Raw genomic sequence first — 20,013 nt, 5'->3', positions numbered from 1 at the left:
TATCCTCTTTTCCTTTCATCAAGAGGCTCTTTAGCTCTTCTTTGCTTTCTGCCATAATGGTGGTGTTATCTGCATATCTGAGGTTACTGATATTTCTCTCATTAATCTTGACTCCAGCTTGTGCTTCATCCAACCCTGCATTTCACATGATATACTCTGCATGTAAGTTACATAAGCAGTGTGACAATATACAGCCTTGACGCACTCCTTCCCGATTGGGAACTGAGTTTCCCCCTCAGTCAATCTCTCCCATCAGGAAGCTTCCATAAGCCTCTTATCCTTATGCATCAGAGGGCAGACAGAATGAAAACCACAATCACAGAAAACTAATCAAACTGATCACATGGACCAGAGCCTTGTCTAATTCAATGAAACCATGAGCCAGCAGGGCCACCTAAAACAGACAGGTCATGGTGGAGAGTTCTGACAAAACGTGGTCCACTGGAGAAGGGAATCGCAAATCAGTTCAGTATTCTTGCCTTGAGAACCCCATGAACAGTATGAAAAGGCAAAAAGATAGGATAGCTAAGAATACTTATCTCCTATAGTTTTGCACTCATCTCACACACTAGTAAAGTAATGCTCAAAATTCTCCAAGTCAGGCTTCAGCAATATGTAAATCGTGAACTTCCAGATGTTCAAGCTGGTTTTAGAAAAGGCAGAGGAACCAGAGATCAAATTGCCAACAATCGCTGGGTCATCGAAAAAACAAGAGAGTTCCAGAAAAACATCTATTTCTGCTTTATTGATTATGCCAAAGCCTTTGACTGTGTGGATCACAATAAACTGTGGAAAATTCTTCAGGAGATGGGAATACCAGACCACCTGACCTGCCTCTTGAGAAACCTATATGCAGGTCAGGAAGCAACAGTTAGAACTGGACGTGGAACAACAGACTGGTTCCAAATAGGAAAAGGAGTACGTCAAGGCTGTATATTGTCACCCTGCTTATTTAACTTATATGCAGAGTACATCATGAGAAACGCTGGGCTGGAAGAAGCACAAGCTGGAATCAAGATTGCTGGGAGAAATATCAATAACTTCAGATATGCAGATGACACCACCCTTATGGCAGAAAGTGAAGAGGAACTCAAAAGCCTCTTGATGAAAGTGAAAGAGGAGAGTGAAAAAGTTGGCTTAAAGCTCAACATTCAGAAAACTAAGATCATGGCATCTGGTCCCATCACTTCATGGCAAATAGATGGGGAAACAGCGGAAACAGTGTCAGACTTTATTTTGGGGGGCTCCAAAATCACTGCAGATGGTGACTGCAGCCATGAAATTAAAAGACACTTACTCCTTGGAAGCAAAGTTATGACCAACCTAGATAGCATATTCAAAAGCAGAGACATTACTTTGCCAACAAAAGTCCGTCTAGTCAAGGCTATGGTTTTTCCAGTGGTCATGTATGGATGTGAGAGTTGGACTGTGAAGAAAGCTGAGTGCCGAAGAATTGATGCTTTTGAACTGTGGTGTTGGAGAAGACTCTTGAGAATCCCTTGGATTGCAAGGAGATCCAACCAGTCCATTCTGAAGGAGATCAGCCCTGGGTGTTCTTTGGAAGGACTGATGCCAAAGCTGAAACTCCAATACTTTGGCCACCTCATGCAAAGAGTTGACTCATTGGAAAAGACTCTGATGCTGGGGGGGAGGGGGTCGGGGGCAGGAGGAGAAGGGGACGACAGAGGATGAGATAGCTGGATGGCATCACCAACTCGATGGATATGAGTTTGGGTGAACTCTGGGAGTTGGTGATGGACAGGGAGGCCTGGTGTGCTGCAATTCATGGGGTCCCAAAGACTCAGACACAACTGAGCAACTGAACTGAACTGATAGCTATGGGTCCAGGGCTCAGTGTCATATATTAACACTTGATAAAGAGCTATTGTCACTAACCTTAATTCTTATATCAGTAATAAAAATAAATGAAGTTTATAGTCTTATACTCAATATGACAATGTATTGATAATAATACCACCTAGCTTTAACTGAGCACTAACTATATGCCAGGCAATGCTTCCCTGCACTTCATGTGAATAAACTCATTTATTCTTAATGATTACACAGAAGGCAGGTTCTGTTTTGACCCCCATTTGGTGAAAGAGGAAACTGTGACACAGAGAAGTTAAATAATTTGCCTGAGATCACACAGTTTGTAAGGGATGAGGCTGGGACTCAAATTTAGGAAGCTTGACTACTGAGTCGCCCGATCCCTGACGACAACTCCTAGTGATGGGCAATATAAGAATTTTAACAGGATTTTCTGGAGCACATGCCTATACCCACAGGGTATCTAGGCCAAGAAGAAGATGTGAATGTATCCAAACACCACCAAGTTCAGAACCAATTACCTGTAACAATGTCCTACAACTGCTGATGCAAATTATTTACACCATAAACATCATGGTTTAAAACAACACTGATTTTTTTTTTCACCCCATAGTTGTAGAAGTCAGAAATCTGAAATGGGTCTGACCAGGCTAAAGTCAAGGTGCTGTCAGACCTGAATTCCTTCTGCAGACTCTCAGGGAGGATCCATTCCCTCACCTTCTCCAGCTCCCGAAAGCTGCCCACATTCCTTGCTGACGGCCCATTCCTCCTTGTTCAAAGCCAGCAGCACCAGGTCCGGGCCTCCTCAGGCTGCCGTCTGTCCGGTTCTCTCTTCTGTCTCCCTCTTCCACTTCATAAGGACCTTGGTGATTACCCTGGGCCCGCCCAGATAACCCAAGACAATGGCACGTTTTCAAGGTTAGCTGATGAGCAACCCTAGCTCCATCTTCATTCCTTTGGCCACGTAACCGTAACATATTCACAGGTTCAGGGGATTTGTTATAGCCATCTGTGGGGAAGCCACTGTTCTGCCTACCACGCCCTCGGGTTTATTCTGGTCCATCCCAAACATTATATGGATGTCCAGGGACACCATCACTCCCCTTAGCTGGGTCAGATTCAGAAGCCATCACAGTCCTGCCAGCTTCAGGCAAGACCTCACACCATCTGCTGGGATGCTGAGCGGCCCTTTCAGCTCAGCTGTGCTTGTTCCAGGAGTGCCTGGGTACCAGTTGTCCCCTCTGCTAGACCCAGGGTCTCTGCTGTGCTACCCCTATAGCCCCGGCCTGGCCGACACAGCTTCACAGATACTTGGCTGGGGCCTGAGTTGTTGTTGTTGTTGTTTGGGTCTGAGGAGACAACAGAAACAGCCCTGCCTAGGACCCAGCTTGCCGACCTCAGGACAGGACGGAAGCTGCCAAGAGGAGGATGGGCAGACAACAGGCAGGGGGCATGACTGTGAACTTGAACTGCTGCTCAGTGTCACCAGCATCGGGGAGTGGAGTCGCTCTGATGCTGTCCAGTAACAAGGACCTACCAGGACCACACTGTTCCTCGGGGCCTGAACATCTGTTCTCCCATTCAACTGTCTCAATAACTTACAACCATCAGGTTTCTACGGCTCGATGGACAATTCTTAATCATGAGATTCCTATGTGCCAATACCCTTCAGAGGTAAATAAGGTTTCCATTCTCAGTTTCGTTCTATTACAAGAGGTAGCTACTAAACAAACAACTCTATGTAAGCTTAGACAACAAACGCCCTGATGAAGAGTCAGGGAAACAGAGGATCACGGTGGGCGCTGGATGCTCCTCTTACATCAGGTGGACAGGAAAGGGCTCTGGGCCAAGAAGACCTCTGAGTGAAGACGTGAAGCAAATGAAGATACGTGTGCTGCCTTCTACTTTCCATGGAAACAGAAAGACTGAGGGCTGGTTAAGGTTCTTAGTAGCATGTGCCAGGACTGATCTAAGTGCTTTACATCACAAACAATTGTGGGAGACACGGCCTAGAGAAAAGATGAACCCATCTCACAGATATAGAAACTGAGGCTGAGTCCTATAGCCTGTAGGTGACATGAATAGCCAAGGACCTGAATTTCAGTGCAGACGCATCTATGTACATAGAAAATGTATTGTTTGCAATTTTTGTCATGTACATGTACCCCTATTGCCATTTAAAATTAGTATCGAAGAGGATATAGATGCTTGTCCAGGCAGGGAGATTTTCTTAGCAGGAGACAAGAACAACAAAAGCTAACATTTTGTTAACATGGAGAGTGACTATCTCCAGGGGGTCGGGCTGAAGCTAGTGAGAGGAAGGTGACTACTAGTTTTTGTTTTATTTCCTTTGTACTGTCTGAATTTTTTCACTCTGCATCTATTACTTCTAAAAAATAACAAAAACAAAACTAGTTCACACATAAATAAACAGCAGCAGCGGGAGTTTATTAAATGTAGAAATTCCCAAATGCTGAGCTGGGAATAAAGGGGCTGCCTATTCTATTAGGACACAGTTGCCATGCCAGACCCTGCGCGTGGACTTTCCAGGTGGCACTAGTGGTAAAGAATCCGTCTGCCAACGCAGGAGACGCAGGTTCGATCCCCGGGTAGGGAAGATCCCCTGGAGGAGGAAATGGCACCCCATTCCAGTATTCTTGCCTGGAAAATTCCATGGGCAGAGGAGCCTGGTGGGTTACAGTCCACAGGGTCGCAAAGACTCAGACGTGACTGGGCACACGATGCTTTCTAAAGATCAGTCCCTTTAAACCTCAAAGCAGCCCTGCAGAGTCGAGACTGTGAAAACACCACCTTTTCAGGGGAGAACTGTGAGGCTCACAGAGTTTACAGAACTGGCTCAGGGTCACACAGCCAGGAAGACGCAGGCAGCATGGGGATTTGAACCCGCACACCATCTGACCCTGAGTTCTTAACTTCTGGGCTCCACCATCTCTCAGCCAGGTTCTTGGAACGCTAAGGGCTTTGCAAGGCCAATGGCCCCACCCCAGAGGCAGCCTGGAAGGCCATGATGTCCTCAGGCCTTGGGGATTCCAAGGTCATCTGTACGAAACGGAGAAGCAATGTGCTGACTCAGACACAGAAATCGTCTACAACTTGTCCCCTCAATGTGAGCCATGCAGGGTGATGGTTAAGAACCGTGGTTCAAGGTCTGGGTTCTAGCCTCCTTCAGGTCACTGATGACTGCCCCAAAACAAGGCTTCTCGAGCTCAGCACTAACAACCGGGGCTGGAACATTCTTTGTTTCAAGGGGCTGCCCCGTGTACTATAGGGTGTTGAGCAGCATCTCTGACCTCCACCCGGTAGAGGCCAAGAGCACACATTAGACTGAATCCCCCCAAACCTCCCTAGGAGGCAGGTATTATAATTAAACCCATTTTACAGCAGAAGAAACTAAGGTCACATACCCTGCAAGTGGCATATACAGCCAGCTATGACAATTACAATGTCTCAGAGATTGCCAAACGTCCCCCTGGCGGGGGCGGGGGAGGATGGACAAACTGCCCCCACTACACTAATGCAGTGGCCTTGGCAGGCCTGGGTTTCTTTATCTGTGAAATGAGACTTAATTCCAGGGCCTTCCTATTGTAGAATGATCAAAAGGGTGAGATGGTCCAAAAGGCTCCAGTTTCAGTTCTTGGCCAAGAGGCTAATCAACAAACACAAGTGCAAGGTTTCATTCATTCATTTGTTCAATTACTCCATCATACAAGAATATGTACTGACTACCTACTCTGTGCCAAGCTCTGGGCTCAGCGTGGGGACACAGGGATCAATCAGGCACAAACCCTGCCCCCTTAAGACTCACAGTCCATGCAAGATATAAGCTCACAAATCAAAACATAATTACAAAGGACAATGCTTCCTGTGAAGGGGGAAAGCGATGGGACAGAACATAACAGGGTGAGGGTCTGGGAAGGGTCAGGAGCAGCCAGCCGCTCAGAGATGGGGGAAACACGTACAAGGAGGGGGACGAGAGCCCGGTGCCTGTCCACCCTTTCAGAAGTGAAGTAAGAGAGGGAGGGGGAGAAAGGAGAAAGGAAATAAAAGGAATGCGAACGGCAGCACCAGCTACAAAGCATGGGGACCCTGGAGCCGGTAAACCTGGGTTTAAATCCAGTTGTCACTTGGCTCTCAACCTTCAGAAAATTAGCTCATCTCTCCCACCCTGGCCCCTCATCTGCACAACAGGACTAATAATGGCATCAGTACTCGGATCCCCTGTGGGCAGGGGGTAGGACGGGGAGAACTTGGCTTGCTGGAGGGAACCCGTCAGCAGCAGGGGCTGGGATGCTGGGATGGAGAGATTACAGAACAGGCTCGAGGCTCAGTGCCACCAGCCACGATACAGGGTGCAAACCCAGGGGGTTGACAGTCAGCCCAACAATAGCAGTAACAGCAGTAATAAAATGGCAGCCTGACTGTGACGCCAAGTATCATGTTTAATGTGCATCAGTCCATTTCACCATCACCATCACCACCCTGTGAGGGAGGCTCTGATTATTCCCATTTTACAGGAAGGGACACAGAGGCAAACGGAGGTGAGAAGAGTTGCTGTAAGGAACCTGGGCAGCACCTGGTGGAGCCCGGATTCAAACCCCGAGACTGAATCAGCTCCCCAGCAAAGGGAGGAACGAGATCAGGAGGACCGAGCCAAGGACCGGGGCCCACCATGGCTGGCCGGGGGTGGAGAGAGAGGCGACAGGCCATGGATAAAACCCATGTGCAGAACTGTCCTGGGTGCGAGATCCCCAGCAAAGGAGCAGCTCTGGAGCAAAAGGGAAGCTTGAGAGGAAGAAAGCTGGGAGGTCCAAGCTAGGTCAGGGGCCTTGCTGGGTTTCAGGACATTAATCCTGTTTACAGGGACAGCAGGGGGCCTGCAGCGCCCCACGCGGTCCTGGAAGAGAGCCGGGTAAGGCCTGAGGCCACCACCAGACACAGCGGCGGAGAAGGCAGCCGTGCCAGCATCACGCTGTGGGCAGAGCCGAAGCCCTCCCTCGGCTCTGACTCACCAGAGCTAAGAATAAAGCCCAGGGACCTGGGGGGAGGGGCGGGGCGCCAGCCAGCCCTCACCCCCAGCGCCTGGGAAAGCCCTGGCCCTGCCCAGGGGAGAGCCCCAAAATCCTTGCTGAGTCCTCACACCCAGGCTGCAGATTTGGACACTTTGGTGAGAAAGGGACATGAGAGACGTGCCAAACTAAGACTCCGGCCTAAACAGCACTTCCCGCGCCAAGAAGAAAACAGCCATGCCTGCCCATCACGGGTCTCTGAGTGTCAGCCTCGGGCGGCCTGCTCCGACCTGCCTTGACCCCAACCCGCCCAGCGAGCACCTCGGGGCCTCTCCAGGGCCCTTCCCGGCAAAGCACACACTTATCCCTGTGCTCTCCATCCACCCCTGACCCCTCTGCCAAGACTCCTCGGATCAGACGCCGGGGCTTCACCGAGGCTTCCATCTGGTCAGGTTCCAGGAACCGGTAAGGGGTCACGCATGTGCCAGGCACAGGAACATGTCTGGGGACGAACAGGACAGACAGCGTCACTCCATCCACCAAGCACCACTCCAGGCGCCGAGGGCCCTGCAGTAAGCGGCACGGACAAAGGGCCCACCCTCCTGGGACTGACAGTCTAGACTGATGCCAGGAGACAGAGCATCAGCTAGAGGGAATACAGATACACACACACTACAGATCATACAAAATACATATATAATGTCTGTGTGTGATGATGATGATCAAAAGGACTCAGACAAGGTACAGGTGAGTAAGGGCTTGAAGGAAACAAGAAAGTAAGCTGTTTGGGGAAAGAATCTGAAAGAAGAGCACTCCAAGTAGAAAAAACAGCAAGTGCAAAGGCCCGGAGGTAGGAACACATCCGGCATTCGGGAGCAGTAAGACAGAGGCCAATATGATCCAAGAGTAATGACAGATGCGGTCAAGGAGGAAGGTGGGAGACGGGGAAGGGCAGGCCGTGCAGGACTCACAGGCCATCGGAGGGATTCTGACTTCCACTGAGTGACATGGATACTGTGGATCTCATGTGTCATCATCCGCTTTATGTTTTCAGATAGTGGTTCTGAACCAGACGCAAGTTATCCCCCAGGAGACATCTGACAATGTGTGGAGGCCTTTTCAGTGTCATTCCTGAAATGGGGCTGGGCATTTCGCAGGTGGTCGTCAAGGCTACTGCTAAAGTCCACAATCCCAGGACAGCCTCCCAGCAGAGGATCACTCGGCCTCAAATGTCAGTAGAGCTGAGGCTGAGAAATCCCATTTTAATAGAATCCTGGCCCCTTACCGAGGTTAGAGGCCATATTCCCCAACCCCTTTATCAGGCAGACAGAGTTTCAGCTCCCCACCATGCATCACTGGGCAAGCAACTAAGCCTCAGTTTCCACATCTGTAAACTGGGAACACAAATCAGATGATGTAAACATACACTCAGTTGAGCACGAACCAGAGCATACGCCAGGTGGGCAACAAGTATCCCTGCTATCCCTGTCTGACTGCCAGGGGTCCACCTCTTGCTCTGTCCCTTCCACCCTTTCAGCCTCACCAAACGATTCCCTCAGCCAACAAAGATGTTCTGTGCCCCCACAATGTGCCAGGAACTGTTGTGGCCAGAGTCCGCCAAAATGCCCACCTCCCAATCCCAGAATGAGTGAGGGCATTACCATACTTGACAAAAGGGACCTTGCATATGTGATTAAGTTGAAGATCTTGAGATGTAAGATGATCCAGGTGGGCCCCATGGACTCACAAGGGAATCACAAGGGTAAAGAGAGAGGCAGGGGGTCTGGAGTCAGAGAAGGAGATGTGTTGACCAAAGCCAAGGTCAAAGTGATGCAGGACCAGGAGTCAATGAACACAGGTGAGTGGCCTCAAGACACTAGAAAACACAAGGAAAGGGGCTCTCTCCAAGAGCCACCTGAAGGAACACAGCACCACATTCTGGCCTCTGACCTCCAAACTCTAAGAGAATAAATCTGTGCTGCTTTAAGCCAAAAGTTTGCAGTGATTTGTTACAGCAGCCACAGGACACTCATACAGCAGAGCCAGCAGGGGACAAGGGCTGGACAGGGGTGCCCCCAGCAAGAGACACACCTGCCCGCCTCCACGCCCTCCTGCAGGCCCTGGCCCCTGCCCATGCCCTGCTCTGAATCAAGGTCAGCCTCATGTTACCTGCTCCCTGACGCCCTGGCTTCTGCTAGCCCAGGGCACTTCTGACACCTTCCTGAAGGATGGGCTTGTCCTTGCCTCCCCCTAAGGGGAGCTGGGAATGATAGAAAACATTGACTCATTTTTAAGTTCACTTTAAAAGGTCATGCATGACTCAAATTCAATTCATACATGTGTGTATATATATGTGTGATACACACACACATACCATGGACTGTAGTTCACCCGGCTCCTTTGTCCATAGAATTCTCCAGGCAAGAGTACTGGAGTGGGTAGCCATTCCCTTCTCCAGGGGATCTTTCCGACCCAGGGATCAAACACAGGTCTCCTGTATTGCAGGCAGATTCTTCACTGCCTAAGCCACCAGGGAAGCCCCCAAAAATATATATATATATAAAGGCAAATAATAAAAAGTTACTCTTCCTTCCTCTTCCCCATAAGTCCATCCGCTCTGCACGGTCCCAACTGCCCTCCACTTGGGTGACTGCCAACCTTTTGCTATTCCAAACAATGACACAATGAATTCCCTTAGAAATCACGCCTTAAGCTAAAGAAAACATGGATAGCCTGACCCGAAGACCAACACAGCTTCCCTTGATCGCTCGAAAGCTCCGCGGCAGAAAACAAGGTGGCCCAGGGTACCTGTGATAACCTAGAGACACACAATGAGATCAGGACACTAAAGATTAACACTGACCCAGGGACTTCTGTGGGGATAGAGTCCTTAAAGCATGACGAAATACACTGGAAGAAAATGCAATCACTCTGCCCCACATTCACCGACCGCAGCATTACTCAGAACAGCCAAGACGTGGACATGAGCCGAGTGCCCAGCGATGGATGAACGGGTAAAGACAACGTGATCCACACACACAGTAAAATATTATTCAACCATAAATAAAGGAAATCCTGCCATTTGTGACAACACAGGTGAACCCTGAAGGCATCATGCTGAGTGAAATGTCAGACAGAGAGAGTGCTCTCTGTTCATTTATATGTGGAACCCAGAAAAATGGAACTCAAATAGGGAAGATGATGGTTGCCAGGGGCTGAAGCTGGGGGAAATGGGGAGATATTGGTCAAAGGTTATGCTTCCAGTTGTAAGATGAGTAAGTTCCGGGGATCTAATGTCCAGGGTAGTGACTACAATTAGTAATACAGTATTGTATATTTCAAAATGGTTAAGAGAGTAGGTCTTAACAATTATCACGACAAAATGAAGACAAAAAAGGTAATTACTGTGAGGGGATAGAGGTGGTAACGAGCCTCACTGTAGTAATCATTTCACGATATATGCATGTATCAAGTCGTCATGCTGTGCAGCTTCAAATTGCATGTTGTATGTCACTAACACCTCAGTGAAGGACTTACCAGGGAGCTCAGCTGGTAAAGAATCTGCCTGCAACGCAGTAGACCTCGGTTCGATTCCTGGGTTGGGAAGTTCCCCTGGAGAAGGGATAGGCTACCCACTCCAGTATTCTTGGGCTTCCCTGGTGGCTCAGTCAGTAAAGAATCTGCCCGCAATGCGGGAGACCTGGGTTCAATTCCTGGGTTGGGAAGATCCCCTGGAATGGGGCATGACAACCCACTCCAGCATTCTTGCCTGGAGAATCCCCATGGACAGAGGAGCCTGGCAGGCTGAAGTACATGGGGTCACAGGGTCAGACACGACTGAGTCACGAAGCACAGACAACACATCACTAAAACCTCAGTGAAGCTAACTGAGCACTGCCCAACAGAAATATAACACAGGCCACATACGGAATTTCAATTTTCAGTCACATTTTTTTAATTATTATTATTTTTTTTTTTTTTACTTTACAATATTGTATTGGTTTTGCCATACATCAACATGCATCCGCCACGGGTGTACATGTCACATTTAAAAAAAAAACAAAAACAAAAGCAGGTGAAAAGACTGGATATGGATTTGCTGGAATAAGACACAGCCACAAACTTTTTTTTTTTTTTTCTCACTGTGCCACATGGCTTGCGGGATCTATAGTTCCCAAACCAGGATCAAACTCAGGCCCCAACAGTGAGAGCATGGAGTCCTAACCACTGGACTGCCAGGGAATTCCCTACCCATGACCTTTTGATAAATACGAAATCCTTTTGAAAGCTAACTCGAAATAACACAATAAGAAAAGAAAAGAGTGACACACCATGAGAAGGTATGTGATTGCTTCCATGTAAACCAAACCTGACAAACGTTTATGCCACCCCAACCTCCTAAAAGGCGGCCTGATCCGCCTCCAGTCCACCCTCCACACCACAGCCAAGGGGACAGCGTCAACCGACAGCCCCATCCCACTCCACCCTGCCTATGACTCCTCACAGAAGCTTCTGGCTCTCACCCTTGCTTGCTGTTCTTGGACCACCCGATGCCTCGGGGCCTCTGCATGGCCAGTTCCCTCTGCCCTGACTTCCACTCAGAGGCATCCTTTGATTCTGCGCCGAAACATCCCTTCCTTGGGAGGCCTGCCCAACCCCCAAGCCCTGTTCAAACAAACCCCTCACTGAACTCTGTTTCCTTTGGGCACTCACCACACTCTGTCCTTACATTTCTTTTAGATATGATTTATTTGTTGACATCATCTATTATTCAACATTTTATATTTGTTATGGAACATATATAAATATAGTATATATCATAGAGAGTGTGGGCTTGCCACGTGGTTCAGTGATAAATAAACTGCCTGCCAAGTAGGAGACATGGGTTTGATCCCTGGGTTGGGAAGATCCCCTGGAAAAGGAAATAGCAACCTGCTCCACTATTCTGGCCTGGGAAATCCCATGGACAGAGGAGCCTGGCCGGCTACAATGAGTGGGGTCGCAAAAGAGTCGGACATGACTTGGCGACTAAACAACAATAATATATATGTATGACTGAAATAAACCGTATGAATTACCAGGTAGGTCACAGGCTGGCAAACTGCAGTGCATGTGCCAGATTCGCCCAGATTGCTGCTTCTGTACAGTCCCCAAACTAGGAATGGACGCCACAATTTAAAATTTTTAAATGTTAAAAAAAAAAGACAATTTGCTTTTTGCCAAGGGTGTGGCTTGATGTTGCCTCTTGTCCTGCAAAGCCTAAAATATTTACAACCTGGCCCTCCACAGAAAAAGTCTGCCAAACCCTGGATGCAAGCCAAGAAACACTGAATGCATTTCACATGGCTCCATCGAATGCTACTAATTTTTTAAATATTTATTTTTTTGACTTATTTTTTGCTGCATTAGGTCTTAGTTGCAACGTGAGGGATCTTTGTTGCAGTGCACAGGGGTAGTTGCCCCTTGGCGTGTAGGATCTTAGTTCCCCAACCAGGGATCGAACTCACATCCCCTGCAATGGAGAACGGATCCTTAACCACTGGACCACCACGGAAGTCCCTGATGCTACTAATTTTATATGTTACTTTTTCTGCATCCCGCTCTCCCACCAGACTGTCAGTCCCAGGTCTGGCTCCTGGATGTACCACTCCCTGTTTCTTCCCTGCAGGTCCTGGCATGTGGCAGGCACTCATAAGCACCTGTGGAAGCCATGAGCAGGCACCAGAATGAGTCTCAGCAAACTGCCAACTGGATGCAGCCGCCATATGTGATCCCACCGGGCATACGCTCCACCGGCTCTTAAGGACACAAAGATAGGCAAATGGAGTGATGGGATGTTCCAAATCGATAGTGGTGATGGACCTACAGCTCCGTGACTATACTAAAAGCTGCCAAATTATACATTTTAAATGGGCAAATTACATGACATGTGAACTATTAATATGTCTCAGTAAAGCTGGCTTTTTTTTTTTTAAAAGGATGACTAAGACCCAGGATCATTTTAACTTAGGTTTTCACTTTGCACTGTTGTTATTGTTCAGCTGCTAAGTCACCTCTGACTCTTTGTGACCGCATGGACTGCGGTATGCCAGGTGTCCCTGTCCTTCACTATCTCCCGGAGCTCGCTCAAACTCATGTACATGGAGTTGGTGATGCCATCCAACCATCTCATTCTCTGTCATTCCCTTTTCCTCATGCCTTCAACATTTCCCAACATCAAGTTCTTTTCCAATGAGTCAGCTCTTTGCATCAGGTGGCCTGAGTATCGGAGCTTCAGCATCAGTCCTTCTGATGAATATTCAGGATTGATTCCCTTTAGGATTGACTGGTTTGATCCCCTTGCAGTCCAAGGGGCTCTCAAGAGTCTTCTCCACAGCTCAAAAGCATCAATTCTTCGGCTCTCAGCCGTCTTCTCTCCTGACATATGCTGTCCTTAAACCTAACAATCTTCAAAACCAGTTAATAAATATACATAGACCCTCCCCGCCTCATTTCATCACCTCAGTAAGAGGACACATCTAGAAGGAATTTGTTTGCATTTGTTTGCATTTTTTCTCGTTAAAGAAAAAAATTAATGCAATGTCTTTTCCTGTTGCCGTCTTGCTTACAACTAGATTATCTGCTCCCTTAACCCAAGGTTCCTCATCTTCACCCAGGCAACACATTTACTAAACCCCACTTTGTAACAGGAGTGAACCAGAAACATCCACATTTGTATCTTGCACTCAAGAAGGGTTAATTCCAAGGTTCCTCACCTTCACCCTAGTGACATTTGGGACCATTTTAATTCCCTATTGTGGGGCTGCCCTGTGCACTGTGGGATGTCTGGCAGCATCCCTGGCCTCTACCCAGCTGAAGCCAGCAGCATCCTCTGCCCACTCCCAGTCACAACAGTAGAGCTCATCAATGTCCCCGAGAAGCTTAACTGCCCCAGTTTTGATCCACTGTCGTAGCAGCTTTTCCATCTGGCCCCACTCCTGCCACCGATACCTAGTGACTCTGAAGACCTGCCCACCTGCCCATTCATTCACGTGTGTCTCCCTTCAGTCACATCCAATTCTTTACAACCCTGTGGACGGTCGCCCACCAGGCTCCTCTGCCCATGGGATTCTCCAGGCAACACATTTACTAAACCGCACTTTGTAACAGGAGTGAACCAGAAGCATCCACATTTGTATCCTGCACTCAAGAAGTTTAGAACTTTGTGCAGCAGGTAGGGTGGGCAGATACATAAGTAAGTGGCTAAAGGATTTTAAAAGCCCTAAGCGCCATTGAAGACATACACATAAACGGCAAGATGTTTTCAAAAAAGGAAGAAGGGTTAATTCCAAAGCAAATAGGAAGAAAACTCAGCTTCCTCCTCCACATGGCAAGGACAATACCTACTTCTCAGAGTCATCAGAAGACTGAATCCACATAGCACGTTATTTCATCTTCATCCCCAACCCTCTGGAGTGGGTACTATTGCTCCTATTTTGCAGAGGAAGTGACCAAGGCACAGAGAGGTAAAGGAACTTGCCCACGGTGGCACAGCCTTGTGGCCAAAGCGGACTTTAGCCAGCGGGCAGGCTGGCTCACTACGGCAGGTCCTACCTCCCTGAAAAAATACACACGCGACAACAGACGGGTACCCAGCCACCACTCCCTTAATGAAAGTTACTGTCACTGTACTTTCCACTTGGGAACTCAGCAGGCTACCGCCTGTAGGCAAAATTTTAAAGGGAGGGGCCCCAGGTTTGCTCATATGCAGACAGGAGGGAACGGCACTCTAAGAGGAGCCCTGGGCTCCTCTTAGGGTGGAAGGTAGCTGCTAGACAAGCTTGGGGCGTGAGTGGAACAAAGAAGTGGAACAAAGTGCCAGGAGGGGACTGGGTGACAAACAGGGCTGGGAGGGCAGGCCAGGGCCTGAAGGAATTAAGCAAAGCAGAGCCGAGACTCACTGAGGATTCCACCAGCAAAGTGCTGCATCACCGACATGCTGCAAAAGCTCCAGGGAGTTGTGAAACCCAGAGAGAAAAATTCCTGGCTTACTCTTCTCATTCCCTTCTCTTGAATTGGGCCAAGAACAGGAAACTGGGAAAGCCACCTCATCCGTAAAAAAAAAAAAAATCCCCTGGAGACACTCTATCACAGTCCCTGCCCCAGAGCCTTCCAACCCAAGGAGTTACAGCTCGCTCACCGCCCCATCCCGGGGTCCCTACACCCAACTGATACCTGAATTCTGGGCTCCGTACCCGTGCCAGGAGCCATCACAGTGGAGACAGCCCAGAGCAGGCCCTGTTGAAGGGAGAACCACGACTCAGTGGCCAAAAGCACAAGCTTTGGAGCAGAAGGCCTTGAATCCTATCCCCACGGCTTCCTGGCTGTATGGCCTTGGGGGAGTCAATCCACGTCTCTGACTTTAAGCCACTCATCTCTCATTGGACTATCAGCAGTCAATGTCATGGGATTTCCCCGATGGTCCGGTGGCTAAGACTCCAAGCTTCCACTGCAGGGGGCACAGGTTTGAGCCCTAGTCAGGGAACTAAGACCCCAAGTGGCATGCAGCGTGACAAAACAACAACAACAGAAACCAAAAGCACTCAGTGTTGGGGGAGGGGAGGCCACAGGGCATTAAGCGTGTTGCTGCTCCTTCTCCCATATTACTGTGGTTGCTGCTCAGTCGGTCGGTCGTGTCCGACTCTTTGTGACCCCATGGCCTCAGCGCGCCAGGCTTCCCTGTCCTCCACTATCTCCCTGAGCTTGCTCAAACTCCTGTCCATCAAGTCAGTGATGCCATCCAACCATCTCGTCCTCTGTCGTCTTTCTCCTCCCACCTTCAATCTCGCCCATCAGGGTCTTTGCCAATGAGTCGGCTCCTTCCATAATTATTACTGCCACTGTCAGAGTCACTGATGTCGTCATCATCATTTCAGTGAGGACAGCTGCTCATAAAGCCACATGCCAGAATGCTGACGCCTCCCCCAGGAGACTTTCTTTCATATCTCCAGCTCCAGGCTTGGTCATCTGACATAGTCCGTTGGAAAAGACTCCACTCTGTCCCACCCGAGTCCTCCTACCACAGCCACTGACCTGCAAGCACCTACAATACGTTAGTCACTCTGTGCCTGACTCGTTGCAACCCTATGGACTGTAGCCCACCAGGCTCCTCTGTCTATGGGGTTCTCCAGGCAAGAGTACTGGAGTGGGTAGCCATAACCTTCTCCAGGGGATCCAGACCCAGGGATCAAACCCGGGTCTCCTGCATCACAAGCAGCTTCTATACCATCTGAGCCATCGGGGGGCACCTACAATGGCCACTGTCAAACAGGCCACTATGGCAACAACCAGGGACACTCCCATCACAGTGGAGATGGCACTTGAGAGCCTAGACCCTGGGCCAAACATCGGGAATCCCATCCCAGCTCTACTACATATGAGCCGTAAGATCTTGCGAAAGTTACATAACAGGCCCAGGCCTCAGTTTCCCGTCTGTAAAATGGGGATGATAACAGTCTATTAACCTCATAGGGCTGTTTTGAGGATTAAATGGAAATTGTTTCATACACGGCTGGGGACTAACGAGCACTGTGAGTATTAATCATCAGTTTCACTGGATCCTGGAAGGCATAGTTGTACCCCCACTTTGGCCTATGATACTCTCTTTGGCCCCAGACCTCTGACGCTCCAGCCTCAATGGCCTCCCCATTGCTCTTCAATCACACCCAGCTTTTCCCCACCTTAGGGCCTCCCACCCGCTGTTCCAGCCTGGAATGCCTGTGGCCTAGCCAGCTCCTCCTCCTCTTTTCAGCAATGCTGGAGGAGAGGCTACCCGTCTCAAGTGCCCCCTTCCTGGTTCTTCACTAGGACCTAACTCTGTGTATTTCCTTCCTTTCCATGTTTACGGGGCAGCACAGGACACGGGTTAGCATCCAGACTCGAGCCAGACAGCCTGGGTTTGGATCCAGCTCTGCCATCTACCAGCTGGGTGACTTCCCCTCTCTCTGCCTCTGTTTCCCCATCAGCCTCTATTCCACTACCGTCAGGATGGAATCATTAGGACTTACAAAGAGCTTAGCACAGTCCTCGGAGCTTCGGAAATGCTCCACGGGTCAGCACTCTCAGTTAGCTCCCAGCTGAGTTTTAAGTGTCCCTCTTAAAGACAATCCGTAACCTCCCCACAGTATGACCAAATTCAGGAGGCACTCATTGAGGACTTGTTCAACCAACAAAAGGAGGAGGTGAATAACTATCTGCCGAGCAATCCAGAAACACACAAAGAAAAGCCGGAACCTCTGTCCCTGCCTGTGACCCAACAATCCCAGCTATGGGCACGAGTCCAAAGGAAATAACCCAAACAGCAAGAAAAGGAACAATTTTCACATGCTGGGCCGTTCTCAGTGACAACCAGGAAGCTCCCAGGCACGCAAGACCTGAGCAAACAGTGGCAGGGGATCCTGCTGTAAATGACCCAGCTGTCATGAACCAGACCCGGGGCCACTTCCCGCCCTGGAGAAGCCGCCAGTGGGGGGAGGCAGGGGGGCACTGACCACCCGGCCTCGTGCCCTCTGATGAGGGTTGTTTGTGGGGCTTTTTGCTTGTTTCTGACCATGCCGTGCAGCATGAGGGATCACAGTTCCCCCAAAAGGGATTGAACCCGCACTCCCCCTGCAGTGGAAGCTCGGAGTCTTTACTACTGAACCGCTAGGGAATTCCTTCTGACCAGGGTTTTTAACCTGCATGTGAAAGCAGACCAAGAACAAGAGCAAAGACCCCATGTACAGCCACCAAAGAGCTGTGGTTAAGGGTCAGGGGAAGATCCCACGTCAAGGAAACACTTGGTGCTGAAGGTGAAAAGGGAGGTGTGTCTTTTTCCGGAGTGGTTTGGAGACCCTCAGAGCAAGTCCTTAAATAGCCCCAGGTGTGGTCTCAGCCTATCTAGGCCCTGAAACAAACCTCTGAGGACACGGGTCCCATTACCAGTCTCCACTTTACAGATGCTTAAACTGAGGCACAGAATAAAGGGCTCCCTGACCTGGGCCAAGGAGCTGGTGTTATCTAGAAGACCAGAAGTGATCTGTGGCTAACTCAGGAGCCAATCAAGGGGCCTACATTGCTGTCCAGTACTTTTTCCATTTCCACTTCCTCCTGGATCCTCAGATTTCACTTTGGACCAGAGCGGGGACTGCTGTGTGGCAATGGCTGACGATGACGGCAGCAATACCAGCGATGGCGAGCAACAGTGATGATAACATCACTTCACAATCATAGGAGCAGCACCTTAGCTGTGTATTAACTCATGTAATTTCACCACTCTATGAGGCAGGCACTGCCATCACCCCATTCTGCACATGTGAGAAAACGGAGGCAGAGAGAGGCAAAGTCACTTTACCAGGTCACACAGCGGGCAAGCAGCAGAATCGGGCATCTGAATAGAGGCTACACCAGTTATCCATGCAGCTATTTCACCCTAAACAATCTTCCCAACTGGCCTCCATGAGGCAGGATGCTGTGGTCTCACTTACACTTAACATCAGACCTACAGCAATAAAAGGCTTCATACACAGAAGAGGGAGGGACCAGAAACTATTATCTTACTGCATCGATTCGAAGACCCGTGTTTCTTCACGCGGTATCTGCGTCTCGCGATCAATGCATCCTAGAGTCTCTGCCGGCCATGCTTTCCTAGCTCAGCTTCTCTGAAACTGGGATGCAAGTCACCACTGCCGGCTTCGTGGACCTGATGAGACGTGGCGTGCCTCTCTCAACACCCGAGGCTCTCCTCTAACCCTACTGCACATTAAGGAGGGCTAGAGGCTTTTTTCTAAGTTTCCAGAATCAAGGAGGAGAAATGAATATAACCCTTACGTCTTAGCAAAGCTAACTCCCGAGAGGCAGACACCACTCCCACTCCCTCACTGTGGCTCCATAACAACTCAATTAACTTTAATGGGGGTGGGGGAGGATGCGCGTAATTGTCAAGCTACCTGACCGGGCCACCCCGGGGAAAACTACCAGCAGCTTGATCTGATCATCTCCACCTGCCAGCTGCCTTCTTGTCTCCACAGCTTCTTCCACGGGCCCTTGCCCAGGCCAGGTTGTTTTTGCCAAACCCAGGCAGAGAGGAGGCAATAAAATCTCCTACTCAACTGAGTATGTACAGCCCTTTCCAAAAGGCCATGGTTTCTGCCTAGCTCCACAAGAGAAACCCTGTCTGCCAACACAGTGTTCTTTCTGAAACACGTACTCAGATAGGACTTGCCTGGGAAAGGGGATATCATTTCAACCACTTCCAGGTCCACAATCTCTCTTTTCCCCAGTTTCTGTAAGGCCCCTGGGGAGGAGCAGTCTGCTGAATTCACGTCCACATGTAAACAACTTCTTGGGTTTACTGGAGATTGGACTCCTTGGCTGTGGGAACACACCTGAGAACTACAAGCAGGCTTCAGAGGTAAAGGGTTCCCCAGCCTCTATCCACTGGATGCCAGGTGCGACCACCAAAAACATTTCCACTGTTGGCAAAAGTCCCCTGGGGGCAAAACTCCCTGGAGGAGAGAAGCAGTGATCTAGTCAGTTTGCAGAATATCCTATGTTTTCCTTTAGTGGTGACATATTTAATAACTATTAGGTAAATACAAGAATATGACCAACCTGCAACTTCACAGACATTCCAAAGTGATAAGAAACTTCTTTGCAGGGGGGATAAGTTTATTTAGGTTACAAAAAAGTGGGCTTATTTAAATTACTAAAGAAGTATGTGCCAGACACTACTGGCTAGCTTACTCAACAGTCTTTCCCAACTCCCTTCTGTTTTGCTGCCTCCCACTGCTGCTGCTGCTAAGTCGCTTCAGTTGTGTCTGACTCTGTGCGACCCCATAGACGGCAGCCCACCAGGCTCCCCAGTCCCTGGGATTCTCCAGGCAAGAACACTGGAGTGGGTTGCCATTTCCTTCTCCAATGCATGAAAGTGAAAAGTGAAAGGGAAGTCGCTCAGTAGTGTCCGACTCTTTGAAACCCCATGGACTGCAGCCTTCCAGGCTCCTCCGTCCATGGGATTTGCCAGGTAAGAGTACTGGAGTGGGGTGCCATCACGAAGCATAAAACCAAATGCTCTTTTCCTACCTCCTTTATAGATAGAGGTGGCCATGAGATTTAATTTCCTGAATAAAAAATAGGT

At 49.2% G+C, this 20,013-nt stretch overlaps 1 protein-coding gene across 4 annotated transcripts in view; it reads right to left on the bottom strand.

Annotated features, from left to right (window-relative positions):
- Window positions 1-20,013, bottom strand: part of ABCC1 (ATP binding cassette subfamily C member 1 (ABCC1 blood group)) — a 152,283-nt gene that overhangs the window by 115,124 nt on the left and 17,146 nt on the right. The window contains exon 2 of one of the 4 annotated variants that reach the window (XM_055561633.1): window positions 7,290-7,359. The exons of 1 other annotated variant lie outside the window; for it this stretch is intronic. In XM_055561633.1, coding sequence (XP_055417608.1) covers window positions 7,290-7,359 — 70 coding nt within the window. Of the gene's footprint in view, window positions 1-7,289; window positions 7,360-15,071; window positions 16,814-18,434; window positions 18,698-20,013 lie in introns of those variants that run through there. 2 more of the 4 variants (XM_055561636.1, XM_055561635.1) reach the window with 2 other exon arrangements.

This window comes from Bubalus kerabau, chromosome 23 (assembly GCF_029407905.1).
Source record: "Bubalus kerabau isolate K-KA32 ecotype Philippines breed swamp buffalo chromosome 23, PCC_UOA_SB_1v2, whole genome shotgun sequence".
In the NCBI taxonomy this organism is placed as follows: Eukaryota; Metazoa; Chordata; class Mammalia; order Artiodactyla; family Bovidae; genus Bubalus; species Bubalus kerabau.
The sequence above is the reverse complement of the archived record's forward strand: the minus strand, read 5'-3'. Positions and strand labels throughout refer to the sequence as shown.